General features: G+C 49.0%; 1 protein-coding gene across 1 annotated transcript in view; it reads right to left on the bottom strand.

Annotated features, from left to right (window-relative positions):
* The window catches only part of LOC122111138 (kinesin-like protein KIF6), a 114,901-nt gene that overhangs the window by 52,052 nt on the left and 42,432 nt on the right, over window positions 1–20,417 (bottom strand). The window contains exon 2 of the mRNA XM_042683873.1: window positions 5,368–5,476. Within this exon, the coding sequence (XP_042539807.1) occupies window positions 5,368–5,474 (107 nt within the window). The 5' untranslated portion in view covers window positions 5,475–5,476. The remainder of the gene's footprint in view (window positions 1–5,367; window positions 5,477–20,417) is intronic.

Here is a 20,417-nt window from a genome sequence, read left to right as displayed (position 1 = left end):
CCATAGTCTCCTTTGCAGATTCTCCTTTGTCAGCCTGGCCCTTGAATGTTGGCGATCCCAGGGCTGTGTGTCCAGGCTGGGACAGGCTCTGGGCTTGGGTGCTGAGCTCCCTTTTATGCTCAAGGATAGTGCTCTACCACTAAAGCCATAGTGCCACTTCCGGCTTTTTTTCAGTGATTAATTGGACATAAGCATGTTACCGACTTTCCTGCCCCGGCTGGCTTCAAAGCACAGGCCTCCAATCTCAGCCTCCTGAGTAGCCACTCGGGCCTCGCTATGATGTCGATTTTTCATAGAACTTTCCCTTATCTTTCCTCATCAGAGAGGAAGTCAGAAGATGATATTTGGACATTTCTTTCATCTGCAAACCAACACAGGGTACCTTGGTGGCTGCTTTTGTGTGTGTGTGTGTGTGTGTGTGTTGGGTACTAGGGCTTGAACTTAGAGCCTGGTGCTCCCATTTGGCTTTTTCATTCAAGGGTAGCACTCCACCACTTGAGCTACAGCTATACTTCCAGCTGCTGCCATTTCACTGGGAGGAAGATCATGCTTTCCTGTTTTTTCTTCTCCCCATCAAGATGGCGGTCCTGGCATTTCCGCCCTGACTCTCAGGGAGCTGCGGCTGTGTCTTCCCACTTGTAGGAAGCTACCTGTTCTCTCAAGCCGTGCTCCTGGCCAGGCAATGTCAAATGTGTCAATTCTCAAACAAAATAAGAGGTTTTGTAATACTATTTTTGTGTCTGGCACCATTTAAAAAACTGTGGGGGAGGCCAAGAAGATCCTAATCTAATCTCTGTTTTCAGAGTTCATAATTGTAGTTCATCAGACAAGGTATAAGTACAAAAATACAAATGGAAAAATAGTAAAGGTTAAGATCCACATCTCCTACAAAGCAGGGAGCTCCTATTTGTCATGGGTGTTATTTCCAGATGGTGCCTGAGATTTCTCTCCACGCTGGGCCTGGTTTTCCTGTTGGTTTTAGATTGCTGTTCTATTCTATGTTGGATGGATCCAACTGAGTGGAGGGGCTCTTTTTCTCGCTTTAGTTCACATTATCAATGCCTTTATTGCCAACTGTAGTTAATCTCCCTGTTCATTTCTTCTTTTGTTATTTAATGGGACTCTGTGTCTGTAGGATTCAGTTTCTCTCACAAAGGAGGGTTCACTGTGTTTTGCTTGGGCACTGATATTTGCCAAGCACGGGGCCAGCAGCCTCTCTTTGTATTATTACACACGAAGGATGAGTCATGCCTACAAAATGCAGTGATTGTGATCTGTAATTGTCCTCCACCGAAAAATCCTGCTTAAAAACTGGCTTGCCTGCTGTGGGGCGTGGAAGGGCAAATATCCTATTAGTGCGCCAATATCTTATTTCGGTTGTCACAGGCAGGAAACACAACTTCCCCCAGACTGTGAACCAGAGCTTGGGGATCCTGGAAATGCCTTGAGGCAAAGTTTACTGGGCGGGAGGGAGGGGATGAGGAAGAGCAGGAAAACCTCTCAATGAGGTACCTGCTTTACATCCTCCATCCTGGTCTTGTATGTGGAGAAGGGAGGGAGTCAGAAGGGATTCTGGGCCACCAAGGTCTCTACGTTAGGGATTAGGACGTATTTTCTGTGGGATAGAGAAGGTTTTGTATGGTGGGGGTCATTAGTTCTAATCTCTCTTTTGGACCAGTTTACAACATGACGGGCGTCATGCCAGAAACCTCAGGTCACCATTACTAGATGTGAGGAGAAGGGAGTAAAATGGGAGGCCAGGCTGATGGGTCCAGGGAGCTCAGGACCCACAGAAAAGCGAGATCTCACATAGAGTCTTATTAGCCTAGTGAGGAGGCCGTCCCCAGCCAAGGCCTTCTTCTGGTCCCTTGTCCATATTGCCATGATGGGCAAGTCCTTGCATAGACCTTGACATGGGTCCTCCTTGCCACTAGGGGGAGCTAAAGAAATGGTGTGGAAGGGGTTGGGATCCATGGAATGACATTGCTACCTAAAAGACAGCATGGGGGCTGGGAAGGTGGCTCAGTGGTAGAGTGCTTGCCTTGCACGCATGAGGCCCTGGGTTGATTCATCAGCCCCACATAAGCAGAAAAAAAGCTGGAAGTGGCGCTGTGGCTCAAGTGGTAGAGCGCTAGCCTTGAGCTGAAGAGCTGAGGGGCAGAGCCCAGGCCCAAAAGACATCATGGAAGTGGCCTTATTTTGACACCCGATATTGGGACACTATTGGGACACTGGTTGTACAGTGTTGTTACATGAGGACATTTGTCTCTTGGTTCTCTGCTATGTATCTCCATGGGTGCAAACAAAAGAACCAGTCTTGAGGAAAGGGTAAGTTTTGAGTTAAACCCTTTTACCCTCGGGAACCAGAGTCCTTTAATGAATGGTAGGGCAGTAACAGTACACAGATGTGGGAATTTTAAAAAACATATGGGCTGGTTTTGTGATTTTTCATTCGATTTTAAAACACTGATTTACTGTGAGGAAGACCTCTTTTCAGAGAAAGAGCTCTCTTTCTCTCTCTCTCTCTCTGCAAGAGTGAGAGAGGGTGAGACTCATGAATTCTCTTGTACAGTGGCCATCAGAAAAAAAGGGCCGCCATATTTGCAGTCCATTCTGTGTGAACTTGTTTAAACTTCAAGCACAGGATGTCAGGACTATAATGAACTCAAGCAAAGATGGTGGTGAGTGCATGGCCCTGTCTGGTCTCCACTCACTTCCACACTGGATACAGACCCAAACTCAGATACAAACCCAAACGGCAATTTTAGACAAAGAAAGATGAAGTATGTTTTTCCTATCAGTGGTTCTTAAACTCGAGCTAGTAATTTTTTTTTTTTTTAATCTGTAAAGTTTTGAGGATTCTACTTCAGAGATTCTGGATTTCAATGTCTCTGGACACTGTCAACACCAGGGGTTTCGAAATCTGCCAGTTAGGGGAATCTATTATTATTTTTTTTAATGGGCTGCTCAGGTCTCACCTAATTAAATCAGAATACCTGAAGAGTTGGGCCCAGACCTGGTAGGGTTTAAAGCTCCAGGGGTCATTTTAATAGGAAGCCAGGATTAATGAGTCATCAAGGGTAAGCTACGAAGCCTCTGGCCTGGGAATGTTGGAAGCCTCTTTGGAAGTCTTCAAGGATGAGGCAGTTGGCTTCTACTTACCAGGCTTTCTTCAAACAGCCAAGAAAGATATCCTGTGCTAGTGCATCCAACTGGCTATACCTAAAATGCATGGCTTACCATGCAGGCGCAGGTCTGCAAAACCCCTGGACCCACGCGTTAAGATTGGTGCTGTGTGCACAGAATCACTTTCCTACAGAGAGCATCTTCAGCTTTGACCAGACTCAATTTATCTCCTGCCCATGCCCTGGTTTCTTTCATGTGCTCTTCCATTCCTCTTTATTCTCCTGTCTGGCTCCTACACTTTTGCTTGCATGCTGTAGTTTTGTGTGCACACATCTGTGCATTATAGCAACTGCGTTCCTACATGGCACTGTGACCTATTCTTGTTGGCATGCAGACATTGAACCCACTGTGTCCATCAGCTGCATCTTGAGCTATGGGCTCCCCCATTATTTTACCTGCTTAGCTAGCGACAGGCACCCCCAATGTGTCTGACTCTCTTCAGCTCCTGGTAGTGCTGCCATGAGATGCCATATATCTATATATCTATATCTACTTACATATATGTGCCCTTGGGACTGTCGATGAGGGCATCTTGGGACATATATCCCAATATGGAATGGCAAGGTTGCAGGGGTGCGTGGACTTGCTTAGACTGAGAAGGGCTGGACTGCTGTCCAGGACTGCTGTCCATCTGTCACCATCCCCGCAGAGCCCCAGCCCCCACCTTCTCACAGCCCAGGCCTTCAGCGCCCTGTGCTGTCTGTCCTTCCTTCTTCTTCTCGTCCGCCTTCTTGACCCTCTCTGTGGCAGCCGTGTGACACGGCTTATCATTCACAAGTCTTCAAATTTCCCAGGGCAGGCTCACCTCGAGTTGTTTTCTATTCATGCCTCCTTCCAAGGGTCAACCCCTCCGAGTTCTTGGCTCCAAAGCCACTAGTCTGCAGGAGGCCTTGCTGCCCCAGCCTGACCCTGAGTTTCTCTACTTCCCTTGCCCCTGGCTTGCTTCCACGGTCTACTATCTTGGCCAATTCTTCCTTTTTTTTTTCTTTTAAAAAATGTTTTTCATCTAACGTGAACTTTTTGGACACCTTTTTTTTTTTTTTTTTTTCCAGTGTTGGGATGAAATCCCAGAGCCTCCCACGCACCAGGCCAGGGTTCTAACCGTGAGCCACACCCCTGGTCCAAAAACACATTATTCATATTTGGTCTCTGCTCCTTTGATTCATTCTAATTCAACTTGGATGGTCCTCTTGTGGACAGATCTACATGCAGGCCTCCCTCCCTCCCTCCCTCCCTCCCTCCCTCCCTCCCTCCCTCCTCCCTCCCTCCATCTGACATCACTGACTGTATGCCTCTCCTGAAGCCGTCCTCCCTCTTGGCTCTCAAGAAGTTGTTCTCTCCTGCTTCTCCCTTTTCTGTCTGCTTCCTCTTTCCTTTCTTGTACCTTTCCTTCAAAGTCACCTCCTCTGCTGTTTGGATCTAGACCTCCACACGTCCGCTCTTGAGAGCTCAACAACTTCCCAGCCTTCCTTGAATTGTCACTTAAAGACACGACCCCCAAACACAGATCTCCTTTCGGTTCAACAAACTGGTCTTGAAAATTTGCCAGGAGAGTTCCACTGAGACCTGGAGTTGGAGGCAACTCACTGCCAGACTAGAACTCTTTCTATTGAGTCCTAGATGACGTATCTGACAGTCTGATTGTAACAGTTGGAGCATATGCCTCTAATTCACAGACTAGCTATGACACATTACAGATCTGCTTTTCTTTTCTAAAGCGGTCCAGAACCCGTCCTTGCTTGATAACATTACCACCAGCAGATGCCGTCTGCTCTGGTGGAGGAGAATGCCCCAAAGGCCTCTGGGTTACAAGATGTGCATTCATGTTGGCTAAAATGTGTTGGGGCTCTTTGTCCAGCGGAGCTGCTGGGCCTGGAGTTCTGAGACTAGAGTTGGCCCGTAAGTGTTCTCTTTCTATCTTCTGAGCAGATGAAGACTCACGATGTTGTGATGTGAAAGTGGGATAGAGTTTCTGCCACCGCCCTCTCCCTCAAGTTGCTTAGTCCAGTGGTGTAGGGGTGATGGGGCTCCCCCCCCATCACGGAGATGTGTCTCCGTGAAGCCACAGGGACCGCGTGCCTTTCCTGCAGAAGGGAGGCTGACCCAGTGGGGAAGGGCCGGTAGCAGATTTCCACCGTGGCTGAGCCTTGGGGTACCAGCTGCTCTCAGAGCCTGCCTTACCTCTGCTTTAGAATCTGCTTGTTGTCATCCACGGTAACGCTGTCAGCGTGGTCCCTCTTGAAGATCTCAAAGGCCTCCTGGCGTCCTAGTGACATTTCCTCTCTCATCCCTGTTCAGAGACATAGGGAAGCGGCCTTAGTCACGGCATAAGGATCTTATTAATTTCATTGTCATTGCAGTCAGACCACAGAGCCAGTCCTGGCTCCAAGAGGCCCACAGCAGAGTTAGGTTCTGGCCAGACAGGTGGCCCTGGGCTCGTCCAGCTGGCCGCCAACCTACCCGGGAGGCCTTTGCAGTGGTACCCGCGGAACCCCACAGGGCTGGGCCTGCAGGGCCCCGGCTATTGACTGGCAGCGAGTGGGGTTTGGAATGTCTGGCCAGAGGAAATGAAAACCAGAGCGCCAGGCCCCGGATTGCCGAGAACATCTGTGAATGTACTTTCTGCCATTCTTCAGGGCCGCACCTCTCTTTTTCCTGTTTTGCCCCAATTTGCTTTTCTGTTAAATTTCATCCCAAATTTCCAGGCATTATAATCCAGACAGAAAGACAGAAATCTAAACAGTTCTACTCTTTTTTTTTTTTGTCAGTCATGGGGTTTGAATTCAGGGCCTGGGTGCTGTCCCTGAGCTTTATTTATGTATTTTTTTTTTCTCAAGGCGAGCACTCTACCACTTTGAGCCACAGCACCACTTCTGGTTTTTTGGTGGTTAAGTGGAGGTAAGTCTAACAGACCTTTCTGCCCAGGTTGGCTTCAAACTGTGATCCTCAGATCGCAGCCTCCTGAGTAGCTAGGATTATAGGCATGAGCCACCGGCACACAGCTGAAAAGTCTACACTTTTTTTTATTATGAAAATACTGTACAGAGGAGTTACAATTACATGGGCAAGATAATAAGGTACATTTCTTATCAAGCATTGTTGTTTCCTCCTTTGTTTCCCCTTCTATCCCTTTCCATATTCTGCCTCTCCCCAATATCCACCCACTCCCACCGAAGTTGTAAAGTTCGCTTTCGACATAAGGACTTACACATCTCATTGTTGCAATGGGTCCACCTGTATCCCTATTTAAACGATTGGTTTCATCCCCTCCCCTCCACAAATTATACCAACATCAAATACAGTGAAAGCAGGGGTTATATCGTGGAGGAGGGACATACAAAGCAACAAAGAAATCATCTTATAAATATGTTAGAAACAAACGCATGAAAGTAAAAAACATTTGAGTCCTTATTTTGGGGTTCATTTCACCTAACATCAACATATCTGACCTTTTCTGCTTGTCTCAGACATGTACTAGTTATTACAAATAAGGGAAACCATGGGGCCTAGGTTTCTTTGGGCCAGGCTTACTTCACTTAATATAATTTTTTTCCAAGTCTTTCCATTTCCTAACAAACGGGGAAATGTCATTCTTTCTGATGGAGGCATAGAATTCCATTGTGTATATATACCACATTTTCTTGATCCATTCATCTACTGAGGGGCATCTAGGTTGGTTCCATATCTTAGCTATGGTAAATAATGCTGCAATAAACATATGTGTGCTGGTAGCTTACATTTTTTTATTTTTTAAAAATTCTACCCTTATTCTCCATGTAGGGATTCATACTTGCTTCTCATGGTTGGCCAAGAATACTGTTTTATTTTTGTTTTTTGTTTTTGGGGTCCAGTCGTTGGGCCTGAACTCTGGGCCTGGGCACTGACCCTCAGCTCTTCAGCTCAAGGCTAGCACTCTACCACTTGAGCCACAGCGCCACTTCTGGCTTTTTTTCTTTTTGTTTATGTGGTGCTGAGGAATCGAACCCAGGGCCTCATGCATGCAAGGCAAGCGCTCTACCACTGAGCCACCTTCCCAGCCCCAAGAATACTGGTTTTTATCTAGGACTTAGGTTCCCAATGGTAAGGCCCAATTTTCATATCTGGCCTTAATACCTGGTATTTGTTATTTGACACTACTGCCCAACCCTCACTGCTGAGTCTGGTTCGGAGTTCAAATTCTGGACCACCCCTGCAGCAGGACCTCCTCCTCACATATCCATGACAAGGGTCAGTGTGGCAGATGCCTGGGTCCCTCAGTGAAAGCCGAGCTCATGGCTCACATCGGCAGAGATCCACAGGGTCTTTCTTGATGCTCTGTCCCTTTTGAGATCGTTTGCCTGGGAGGCCATGTTTTCCCCCAACAGCCCTGCTTCTAGAAAGTCAGCCTTAGCTGATTGTCACCAGCTCCCCAAAGCTTTCTGAGGCCCAAGCAGACAAGTCACCGCACACAATAATCCCTACTGGTGAAGGTAGAGGTGTGTGTGTGTGTGTGTGTGTGTGTGTGTGTGAGTGTGTGAGTGTGTGTGTGTGTGTGTGTGTGTCCCTTGCTTAATGGCTGCCATTTGGAATATGTCTTTTAAGTGGCCAGGACCAGGGATGACTAGATGTGCTGATGGCTCAGTTGAATCCACAGGAGCACAGATCAGGGCTAGTGGTGCTCACCAGAAGGCCTGGGGCTCCAGAGACACACTCATGTGGACCTCATCCAATAACCTCTCTTCCCTGGAAAAAACCCGCTGAGTCCCAGCTCTGAGCCTCTGCATGAGGAGCCGGAGCGACCCATCTGACACCAATTTGATGATTCCTGGGATAAAAATAGCACCATGGAGAATGTCTGAATGGTGAGACACACAATGACACCCCACCCTTTCCCAATCAGAAGCAAATGGGCACGGCTCACGTCTGACTCCACATCTGTCCTGCACACTTCCCCAATCTAGCAGGACTTGGGAATGATTGATATGGAACCTGGATGTAGGAGACATTTGCAAGGCACATTCCAAACACCCCCCCCCCCCCCCCCCCCCCCACCCCCCCCCCCCCCCCCCCCCCCCCCCCCCCCGCCCATCCCCTGCAGAGCTCATCAGGAGCCCAGGGACACATTCTCTACCTTCTCCCTGTTCCCAGTCCCTGTCCAACTGTAGTGATGCATGCTTTTGTGGAATAATAAAATAACAACAGCGGGTGGGAGGCACGAGTCTGTCTGGGATACAATTAGGAGAGGAAAGCCCCACACACTCTCCACCAGAGCCTGCCTGTGGGGTTCCCCAGCGGTCTCACAGAGGAGATGACGAGAAAGAAGGTTCTACCAGCCAGGGAGTGGCAGTGGGAAAAATGGCCTCTCCTCCTTCAGGCTCTGCTTCCCTGAGGTACACAGCAGGTGCAGAATGGATGTGTAGAGCACAGAGAAGGAAGTGCAGATAGAAAGGCCCTTGTGATTGTGTTTTACAGGATCGAAGTCTGCAGCCAGCAAGCAGCACAATAGTATATACACACATCCCAGTTTGCAAAACGGAGTGTGGTAAAGGTACACCAGAAGTATTGAACACTTCTGGTAACTGACAAAAGACACTCGGGGTGGGGGGGGGTCCTGCAGTGCCATGGGCTGTCCCTTTTCCCACTGTCATGGAGGGCCGGTTCTGGTGCTCGTGAGCACCACAGGGCCATGGACATGGGATGATGGCTGTGATCCTAGCCACTGGCTTCCTGAGTGTCCATTGAGGGAAGCCAGGATGAGGCGACTGGTCTTGGCCCTAGTTTGAAGGCAAAGAGGTAAAGCAAGGCCTGGATGCCTACAGAGACTTCCTGGAAGACCAGCATGTGGAGCAAGAGGCCGAGGGTCTGCAGAGAGAGGCCCGAGGAAAGACTCAGCCCCATCTCCCCCCTTCTACCTCTGGCCAGCCTCCTTGTGCTTGCTTGCAGCCTACATCCTGCTCTTTTGAGATTATACAAGAGCTCACCCTCTGTTTGGAGTTGCCTACAGAATTAATGCAAGGCCTTTACATAGACTTTATAGAGTTATCTCTGCTTCCTTTTCCCTAGGAGAACGGAGAGCCCTCCAGTCCTGAAGCACACATCAGGAAGAGAATGAGCAGGAGGAGCAGGAAGAGTAGTTGAAAGCTCACCTTGCTAATGAGACAGTCATCTGTTTACTTTCTTCCCTCCAGAATTGTTTATTTATCTTATGTGAGTGGAGTTGGGAGGCAGGTGACAGAAATGCAAAACTGAACAAGAAGATTAAAGCTTTCATCCTGGTGTTTACAGAGTTCAGAGAAAGAAGGGTGAACAACAAATAACCACGCTGCTGCTTGTGATAGGGATGCCCAGGGAGGGAGCCGAGGGGAGAGCGGGGCAGGAGAGCGATCTCTGTCAGGGAGACAGGGAGAAGGCTCAGGGAGGAAGGAGCCTCTGGACTGCATTGCGAAGGCTGTCAGTATTTGCCAGGTAGAGAGGAAGTGGAGATCCCAGGTTGGGGTGGGCAGGAGAAGCGTGATTTAAAAAGAAAATGATGCTAATCTAGGTGGTCCTGCCATCCAATCAAAATGACCTTGGAAACCAGGTGCTGGTGGCTCATGCTTATCATCCTAGCAGTTGAAGAGGCTGAGATCTAGAGGATCACGGTTTGGGACCAGTCCAGGCAGAAAAGTCCAAGAGACTCTTATCTTCAAAAGACTCATCCTGCTGGCTTGCTGAGTCACAGGACCATTTAAAAGCTACTACAGGAGATCCCTCCAAACCCAACACGACATTGCACATTGAGCTGTTAGATTGGTTGGAAAATATTTACAGGTCTCAAGGGTGTAATCTTTTCCGGCTTTCGGCATTGATTCAAGAGCATGTAGACGGAAAGGGCAATGAGCAGGAAGTTTCAAATCTTGCTTTGGATCTCTGCAAACACTGGGAGTCCAGATTTGTTTGCGTTGGTGTTTTACAAGTTTCTTCTTCTTTTTTTTTTGTTGGTCGTGGGGCCTGAACTCTGGGCCTGGGTACTTTCCCTCAGCTCTTCAGCTCAAGGCGAGCGCTCTACCACTTGAACCACAGCGCCACTTCTGGTTTTCTAGTGGGCCTTTCCTGCCCAGGCTGGCTTTGAACCATGATCCTCAGATCTCAGCCTCCTGAGTAGCTAGGATTACAGGCATGAGCCACTGGTGCCCAGCTATTTACGAGTTTCTTAATGCTCCATTTCTCCCCCACCTCCCATCCTACAATTCTGTCCCTTATTTTGCTAAAGAGTATAATCCAGTACCTTTGGAAGCTCTTTCCGTCTGAATGCAGGGTCCCATGGAAACTAAAAGGCAAGGACAAAACGGGATTGGAGAGTTGCCAGTGCCGCCATGGGGCTGATTTCCTTTAGCTGGGCCCCCGTGGGCCCGAGCTTAGTTTCCTGGCGGTTCCCAAACAATTTACTGCTGCTTAAGCTATTGCTTAAAAGTGGACAGGGGTGAAATGATGGAGGGCTGTGGTATTCATGCTAAACAATGGTTTCCCAGTCATAGCCAAGGACCTATTTTCTTTGGGAGACATTCACTCAATGCCAGGCCTTGGGTTCTCTGAGTGCAGAAGAAGAGAGGGAGAAAAGATGACCAGTGGGGTGGAGCGGGGGGGGGGGAGGGGGGGAAGGTGGCCAGAGAGGGGGGCTCGGAACACAGGCTTGAGAGGACTCACAGCTGGGTGGGGGAAGTGTTCAGCGCTCGGGCGGCGGGGCAGGCTGCACAAGGGAGGATACTCACACATTTGAAATGGAAGGTAGGGAGATGGCTTGGATATTGCCACGTGAGAATGCAGGGGAGGGAGGGCAGGAGTGGGCAAGGAGAGAGGGTGTAGATTATTGTGTGGAACCTGATACAGTTCCATACACATGGGGATTTCTGGGTAAGCGTTGGTCTTGGTGAAATATACAAAAATATCCTCACGTAAATCAGAAAACCGTGCTGTCCCTGTGTGTGTAGGGGGAAGTTAGGATGAACCAAATGCTGGGAGGAGGAGGAGGAGGAAGGAAGAATTTGGATGAGGGATGAGACAGAGCTGGGGGACAAAGGGACAACCTATCAAGGCATACCGGGCAGGAAACATGGAGCTAGGGACAGTATGAGGATCGGAGGCAAGTCAGTGATCCAAGATGGATGTCCCCAGGGCTAGAAAGAGGGAAGTAATGATGGCTGTGGCTAGAAACTCTGGGGACAAAGGGCCATCAACAGCATCTTGTATGGACAACAAAAGATTCATAGACTGAATGAATGCATGGGACAGGTAGGGCTAAAGGCACGTAGCAAGAGAAACACACCATCCCAAGAGGGAGATGAGAGGGGACCTCTGAGGTTCGGTCTCGCCTCCCTCTCGCTCCTGTGGGGCAGATGCTGCGATTCAGGAAGGAGAAGGGTCACAGGAGATTCACGAAAGCCAGGGCTAGTCCTCTGCTTCCTCCCGGCCCCGGGACACCTAGCTAAGCATTCTCAGCATCCTCTGCCAGTGAGACTTGTCAGAATACCAGAGTTCTCGGAATGGCTCCACTGCCAATCGTCTGTGGCATCTACACTCTTCCTCTAACGGATAGCTTCCAGATGACTAAACACCGAGATGGCAACGGGCATTTAATAATAGTTACTGCTGTCAACTTTCAACATTCCTGTGCCACCTGCCCTGTCCCCTTGGAGGCGGATATTGGAGGACTGCCCCCAGGCCCTCCCCAGCAGGGTCATAGCTCTGGACGCCTCCTGTGGTTCTGATTCAGTTGAAAGAGCCAGGAACAGCCAGCCGCAATGGAAGGGGTTGCTGGGTGGGTCTGGCAGGTGTGGAATCCGAGGATGAGGGGGAAGAATAAAAACCACTTAGCCACGGGCCAAAGTGACTGCAGATGTGAAGGCCAGAGATGGGATCTCCAGGGGTGGCCAAAGACGCTCATCTACCCCACTTCTGCTTTTGATGGACAGCTTTGAGGATGGGCTGTGGGGTTAAAAGCCCTGGGCTCGAGCTGGGGTATCACCTAGGCTGCAGGCCCTTGGGTTAGGACTTGCTTTGGGGTTTCCTAGCCACATGAAAGATGTCCAAAAGAGAACCTTCAATTAGGAGATTCTCAAGGCTGGCTTGGGCCAGGCTGAAGCCCAGCAAGGCTTGGCAGGAGCTGTAGGGAGGAGAGCAAAGGGAAAATCTGAAGTGGAAAGCCACATAAACCTTAGGAGACCCGCCCAGTGGCGGCAGCACTGCATCTAAATAAATCAAATGGGTTCCTATTCTCAGTGCCAGAAATCACACTTCCCACCAGGGACCCACGGCAGGCACTCGGGTGCCCAGCGGCAGGGCTGGGTGGGGTCAAGGGGGGCAGTGCTCAGGGTACGGTGTGTTTGTCCTCTGTCTGAGCAGCTATGTCTGACTCACAGTTTTGCCCTGAGCAGGTGAAGAAAGGCCTGGAAGGGCAGGAGAGTGGGCATGGGGCCTCCAAGGGAGTTTTCTCCTTTGCGTCATGGTGCAGTGGACATCAAGGCCAACAGCAGAAAGCACTCATTTCCTCTCCTAGCCTCTCCAGAGATTGATTTTACACATAGTCTCATTCAGGATCAAGTGCCCGTGTGGGCTGTCTAGAGAAACGGGTGGACAGACGCAGCCTGGGTCATGCTGGCATTTCTGGGTTTTGGTGTGAGCTCAGGAACCTGGAGGCTGGTAACGTTTCCATTGAATAAGATAGCACACCTTCGCTCTTGTTCCCATGCCTGACGGGAGCTCTTAAGTTTTTTTTTCCCTGTTGATTTTAGTCCATAGATGTGGCCACACCCGAATGAGCCTGGGTGTCCAGTTCCAACGCCTACGATTTGGGCCCACCGTGGGCGTTTGTATGGTCTTGACTTTGTATGGGTGGAAGGGCAGTTCACGGACAGGTCCGCAGGGCAGGGAGAAAGCCTGCCTTCCTCTGGGGCTCATCCAGCAGGATCTGTGAGTTCTGAGCCATGACCTTACAAGGTCCCCTTGAAGGGCTGCCACTCCAAGGAGTCGAGTTCCATGGCAGTCTGTGCTTGGGGGACAGAGACTAAAGAACTGGTGACAAGCTCTGAGGCCCCCCCCCCCAAAAAAAGGAGACGAGGCCCCTTTCCTTCCCTGCCTGAGCTGGGGATGGAGTCCACTGCAGTCTCAAAGGTTCTTTGTTTTTTAAATATGTGTTTTAAAAGAAAATTAAAAGCCAGGCACCAATGGCTCACACCTATAATCCTAGCTACTCCGGGAACTGAGGTCTGAGGATCGTGGTTTTAAGCCAGCCTGGGCACACAAATCTATGAGACTCTTATCTCCAAATAACTAGCAAAAAAGCTAGAAGGGGAGGTGTGGCTCAAGTGGTGGAGTACCAGCCTTGAGAGAAAAAGTAAAGGAAAAGCTCAAGGCCCTGAGTCCAACTCCCACCACACACACACACACACACACACACACACACACACACACACAGAGAAATTGAAGATTTATAATTTGGCTCAGTAGTAAAAAATACCCCTTCTTTGAAATGCCTATGGATTTAAGCAAAATTCCATTTCCTAGACTTGGAAGTAAGTATGAAGTAAAATGGGTTTAAATATGTTAATGTTACCTATTGAGGGGGAAAAAACTGGGGAAGATTTTGTGTGTATGTGTGTATGTGTGTGTGTGTGTGTGTATGCATGTGACAGGTCTTGCTCTGTTTTACAAATAGTAGCTTGGTAATGGCACTAGTAATGGCACCGAACACAGCTGTGAGTTGGAGGCCTCACGTTTGCTAGCTCATTGATAATCTCACTGGAGCCATGCTGGCCATTTTACATGTTGGGTAACTGAAGTGGCAAGAGGCTAACATGGACTCAAAGGCAGAAAGCAGCCAAGCTATAACACTGATGTTAGGTCTGTCTGACTCCAAAAACCTCTTTTTAAAATTTATCTTAAGGGGCTGGGAAGGTGGCTCAGTGGTAGAGCGCTTGCTTTGCATGCATGAGGCCCTGGGTTCGATTCCTCAGCACCACATAAGCAAAAAGAAAAAAGCCAGAAGTGGCGCTGTGGCTCAAGTGGTAGAGCGCTAGCCTTGAGCTGAAGAGCTGAGGGACAGCGCCCAGGCCCAGAGTTCAGGCCCCATGACCAGACCCCCCAAAAAAATAAAAAATAAAATTTATCTTATTTTTGTGGGTATAATTTACCAAACTGTATATATTTTTAGATATACAATGTGGTGATTTGATGTATAAATACTTTGTGAAATGATTACCACAATTAAACAAATCAACATTTGACATCTCAATATTAGTGTGTTTGTGCATGTGTATGTGTTGGGAATACTTAAGCCCTACTCTTAGTAAATTTTATGGATTATTAATATGTGTTATTAATGCAGGTACCTTATACTGTTCATTGGATTCTAAGAACGTACTCATCTTAAAGCTGAAGGCTTGTGCACTTTGACCAACATCTGCTCCTTTCCTCCAATCCCAGACACCGGCAACAATCATTTTACTGGGTTTCTATGAATTCAATCAGCTTTTCCCCAAATGCTCCTACTGCATGCTGTGTTGATAAGTGGACATCACTGTCCAAGCAGAAATAATCACTTTACATCTCAGGCCTGCTAGCCAGCCTCAGATGCCTGCTCTGTGGGGTCAGGAGGTGGGAGATGGTCAAAAAAACAGAAGATCATGGGAGCTGGGAAGGCGGCTTAGTGGTAGAGCGCTTGCCTTGCATGCCTGAGGCTCTGGGTTTGATTCCTCAGCACCACATAAGCAAAAAGAAAGAAGCCGGAAGTGGTGCTGTGGCTCAAGTGGTAGAGCACTAGCCTTGAGCTGAAGAGCTGAGGGACAGCACCCAGGCCCAGAGCTCAGGCCCCACAACCGGACTCCCAAATAAAACAAAAACAGAAGATCTGGGAAGTGCTGTGAGCTAGGGTGTGGACAGGAAACCATCAGTGCATGGTAATCAGAAGAACTAGAGATAGGAGCAAGTGGGGATACTGAGGTAAGCAATAGCTGACGTGGGGGAGCTGGTTGACCCGGGAATGCAAGATGTCAGGTGGCAAAACAGGCGAGAAGGACCCAGGAGGTCCCGGGTTCTCTGTGTCCTCTGTTTCCCGAGCCTCCAGAGGCGCTTCACCTAAGACATATCAATTGTCCATGTACCCAGGACTTTTCTTCCGTCAGATGGTGGCCAGGCCATCTGTCAACAAGTCCTGGCTCTCTGCTCCATTGAGACCCCTTTTCTAAATCAAGTCCACAGTATCCTCGACTATACAATTTAATGTTGGAGGTGTGAACAGATCGAAGCTTCCATCCAAAAGCTAGAGAAACTCCTAGATGATGTGTTGAGGGTCTTGGTGATGAGGGACAGAGCAGGGGAGGGGAAGGGGAGGGCCATGGTCAGATGGCAGAGGGATTGCTCAGAGTCTATTCCAAGGAACCAAGGAGAGGAACAGGAGGTGGAGGGAAGGGAGCTGGTATCACCCTGATAGGGGGCAGCAGGGCAAAGGCTCTTGTATGCTGACCAGCCCGCCAGATCTAGGGCATGGCTGGAGATTGACTGGCAGGATCTAGAAGCTTCCCTTAGCTGCTAAGGGAACTAGCAGCTAGGATGGGATCCACGCCCTGCTTGCCCAGGGTGCTCCTGGCAGAGGACAGCGGGAGCTATCGAGGGGTTCATCAGTGTTTCCTGATGATGGGATCAGACTGTTCTTCTGTAAGTTGGGCTCAGCACGTGGGTAAAGGAGCTAGGATGTAGCATCAGAAGGCGTGGCTCCAAGGGCCTGGCTATACAGCTTGGGGCCTGTCTGCCATTAACAATGCTCTCAGTCTTAGACTCCTCATTATACAACGGAGGATTGATGAGAGCGGACGTCAGGCATTCTGCGTACGCCTCCACTTTAGAACTACCAGCTATCTTCACGGCGATGTGGTTCCGTGGCTACCTCACATCCCCACCTCCCCACCCCTCACTCCACGTGCGCCTGTGAGCTGAGGTGCCCAGAAAGTTGTACAGACTGCCAACAAGCTTTGGCCGACTGCAAGGATGAGCAAGAGTCAGCTATCTCCAAGGAAACTGTTTTCCTTAAGAGTGCTTTTTGTTAAACTGTGTATATCACTCAAGCTCATTTCCCCCCCCTGCACGTATATTTTACAATAAAAATAAATAAAACAGGAGACGGCAGCCATGAATCATGGATTTAAGCCTCTGACAGAACGATGGAATAAATATGGAACACGCTATACCGAGTGAAAGTGTAAAAAATGAGTTATAATTATCATAGTAAGTAATAATGAGTCATCTGAAAACCCGCCCGCAGCAAGCAGTGTGGCGTGCTCGGACCGCTTTAACACAGTAGGAGGAATCTGACGGTGGTTACAAATGATGGGTTAGGAGAGAGAGCGTGTGGCTTGCGTGGCCAGGCTGGCTCCATGGTTTCTGCGTTCTCTGCTTCCCGACCACATGAGCCAGGCTCATTCCACAGGAACCACCTCATCTCATTGAGAAAGTCGAGGAGGCAGGCCAGGAGGCTCCCTCACCTTCCCAGGCCTGTGCCCACCACGGGGCTCTCATGGATACCAGCCCCCGCCCCCCTCTCCTTGGGTAATAGTGCAACAGTCATCATCTTATCAAGAGCCAATCTTCTGTCCGGTCTGTAGTCCCCAGACTCCCCAACCTCTCTGCTTTCCTTAGTCCTTTTCTTTCTTATCTGAGCCATCCTCCTCTCCTCCTTGGGTTACTTCTACAAGCACAGAAAAACCGTATTTTACAAAGCCTTGGCTTTGTATTGGATATAGTTATTGAAGGTAGGGACATGATAGGAGGTAAAAAACGTTCCCGCTCCCGAGCCTAGATTTCACGGGTGAGACAGAAGAAGAGGTTCTCGTGTACAGTGAGGTGCTCAGGAGGAGAATCCTCTCCGGACAATGTGCTCGCCTCTCACCACCAGGATGGTTCCCCAAAGGGCGTCCCAATAGGGCTTTCCACGTTCCCCATCCGAGTGGGCCTCCCTTCCCATACCCAGCCTAGTACACTTGCATTCATCCCCTTTATGCCACTGAAATGGTCCTTTGGGAACCCCACAGCCTCAACATCAAAACCGGAGGCTGGCTTCCTGTTTCTATTGGAGTTTTCAGAAACGGATGGAGCTGTGCTGTTAAGGTGGTGTATGCACGCAGTGCTGGCCAGGGGGCCAAACCGCTAGCCATCTTAGCATAAACCACGTGCCCGGACTCTTCCAGGTCCTCGTAGCCATGCTATCAAGGGCTCTTCACCTCCATAGTCCCTGCTCTGGCCCTCTACCACGTGACATTCTCTTCCATCATGGCTTTCTGATTCAGTTAGAGGTTTCAGAGTGTGTTGGGACAGGTTGGCCATTTATGTAGTGCATTTGAGCTGGGGTAGGACACACATAAACACTATTGCATTTTTTATGTGTATGTATGTGTGCTGGTACTGGGGCTTGAACTTGAGGTTTGAACTTAAGGATTGGGGGCTGTTGCTTAGCGTTTTTTTTTTTTTTCCCTAGTCCTGGAGCTTGAATTCAGGGCCTGGGCACTGTCTCTGAGATTCTTTTTTTTGTTTTTTGTTTTTGGGTCCGGTCATGGGGCCTGAACTCTAGGCCTGGATGCTGTCCTTCAGCTCTTCAGCTCAAGGCTAGTGCTCTACCACTTGAGCCACAGCGCCACTTCCGGCTTTTTTCTTTTTTCTTATGTGGTGCTGAGGAATCGAACCCAGGGCCTCAGGCATGCAAGGCACTGAGATACCTTCCCAGCCCCCCTGAGCTTCTTTTGCTCAAGGCTAGCACTCTATCACTTGAACCACAGCACCATTTCTGATCTTTTCTGTGTATGTGGTACCTGAGGAATTGAACCCAGGGCTTTATGCATGCTAGGCAAGTACTCTACCACTGAACCACATTCTCAGCCCCTTCCTTTAGCTTTTTTGATCAAGCCTGGTGCTCTGCCACTTGAGCCAAGGTTCCACATCCGAGTTTTTGGTGATTAATTGGAGATAAGAATCTCATGGACTTTCCTGCCTGGGCTGGTTTTGAACCACAATCCTTGGATCTCAGCCTCCTGAGCAGCTAGGATGACAGGCATGAGTCACTGGCACCTGGCTCCTTCTGCTTTCTTTGCAGACAGCAGTAACTCATGCGTAGCTTCTCTGTTGGAACTTGCACGCACAGCATCTGACTGACTTCTTCACCCACTGGCTTCTTTTGGTGTGTGTTTTAAAATCCTATCATTTATTTTTATTTTTTATTTTTTTTGGGTCCGGTCGTGGGGCCTGAACTCTGGCCTGGGCACTGTCCCTCAGCTCTTCAGCTCAAGGCTAGCGCTCTACCACTTGAGCCACAGCGGCACTTCCGGCTTTTTTCTTTATGTGGTGCTGAGGAATCGAACCCAGGGCCTCAGGCATGCAAGGCAAGCACTCTACCACTGAGCCACCTTCCCAGCCCAAATCCTATCATTTCTTTCAGCCAGAAGTAGATTGTGACTAACCGTGCTAAGGCCACGGGGGGCGGGGGGGGGGGGGTCCTTAATATCCCAAGTGGCAGGAAGAGGAGGAAGGAAGGAAAGAGGGGGCTAAAATAGCAGGATGAAGAGGAACCTGGAAGTGGTTTGCTTGAAAAGGAAGACTGGCATTCCTCTGCTGTAGAAAATGCGCCCTGGCAGAGGGGTCGGGCAGAGTCACTGCGGGCGGCTGGCGCGGGCTGGCTGGGGAGGTCTGCTCAGCTCCAAGCTGCCTCTCACTTCACTGGGCTCACTAATGAGTTTTAGGGGGTACCTTGGGCAGTAATTTACTCTTTGGACATAAAGAATACAAAGAGTGAGCCGGCTGAAAGCCCCTGTGGCTGGGCTTCCTCTTGTTACAAACAACCAGTCTTTGAACTGGTAATGATGAGTCATGGGGCTCCCGGTCTGGTGCAAAAGTGACTCATTTTAACTAAATTATCAGGCTCCCCCCCTCCCCATTACCAAATGCTATGATCAACCAAGAAAAAGATAATTTTGTTTTTTAAAAGGAACATTCTTATTACAAGAGCAGGAGGAGTAGAAAGAGCACCCTGTACTATGCTTTCCAGACGCATGGATCAAAGACCAGCTCAGGCCTGCTGCAAGCCAAGCAACAAATTAAACAGTACAAATAAAATAAAATGGCACAGAAAGCAAAGGATCAGGAGAATTCATTTCAGAACTGATGCCCAGTCAGCCTCTGCAGACGACAGCATGGAGAGTCCTTCTGTGTCTGATGCGGGAACTTCTCCCCAGACTCAGCCCCGCCCAGCTCCCTGGGACTTACTGTGATTCATGCCAAAGAAGAACGATTTTTCCCCCCTTTTGGGTGATTTTTACCCACAACTCTTGTTAAAGAGTTAGCAAGGCTAGATGCTTCTGAGTTGCCCCAGGCAAGTTACTTCACAGAGGAACTGACTGACACAGCAATCATGTGAAGTAGATGTGACCGAGGGGTGGGTGTGGGGGCCAGGGGGGCTGGGGAGGCTCCCATTTACAAAGCCCGATCTGGAGGGCATCCACTCTCGTGGGAGTTCTTTGGCTGAGGAGATGCTAAAGCAATGGTTTCCTCTTTGTCAGTTGTGTAAGTACTCACTGATCTGAGCAGACAAATTTTCTTCCCCTGTGCTCTGGGTATAATTAACACTGTCCCGGATTCAAGAAGAAAGGATGGTCTCTGAACGGCCTGGCAGGATACAGGGTCCAAATGTGTGTGTGTGTGTGTGTGTGTGTGTTTGAAGAATGGTTTGAGATCTCCAATTAATCCAGGAGATACCATAAGCCACTCGGGGAGTTTGTCTCTGGGTTAAATGAATTGATTTTCATTTTTTTTTTTTTTACATCTTTACCCATATTACTTCCCGTATACAACTGCTTTTCTTGTTTCTTGAATCCATCGCTTCTGGTCGCGCCCACAGAAATAATTGTTATGAGATGGTATCATTGTATATCTCTCCAAATAAAATCCCTCCATCACTGAATAATGTTTGAATTCCCTAATCCCTATGGCTGATAAGAATCAAAATAAAAGACATGAAAATAAAGTCAGACTACAATAATTATCTGTCAGCGCCTAACTGGCCATTCTAGTGCACAATGTTTGCTTTCTCATCCTCCTGTCCTCTCCACCTTGTCAGAGTATTCCTGAACCATGTGGTGCCCTTTTGTCCTATTTCTGTCCATACCAGCCTTCTGCCCCAGACTCTGTTCTGGGCCTCCTTACTGACCTCTCAGTATAAAGAAAGTGGCCTTCTCTAC

The sequence above is a fragment of the Dipodomys spectabilis genome, unplaced genomic scaffold (genome assembly GCF_019054845.1).
Source record: "Dipodomys spectabilis isolate Male_0828 unplaced genomic scaffold, ASM1905484v1 ptg000085l, whole genome shotgun sequence".
NCBI classification, from domain to species: domain Eukaryota; kingdom Metazoa; phylum Chordata; class Mammalia; order Rodentia; family Heteromyidae; genus Dipodomys; species Dipodomys spectabilis.
Note: the sequence above shows the minus strand (reverse complement) of the source record. Positions and strands in the feature narration are given on the sequence as shown.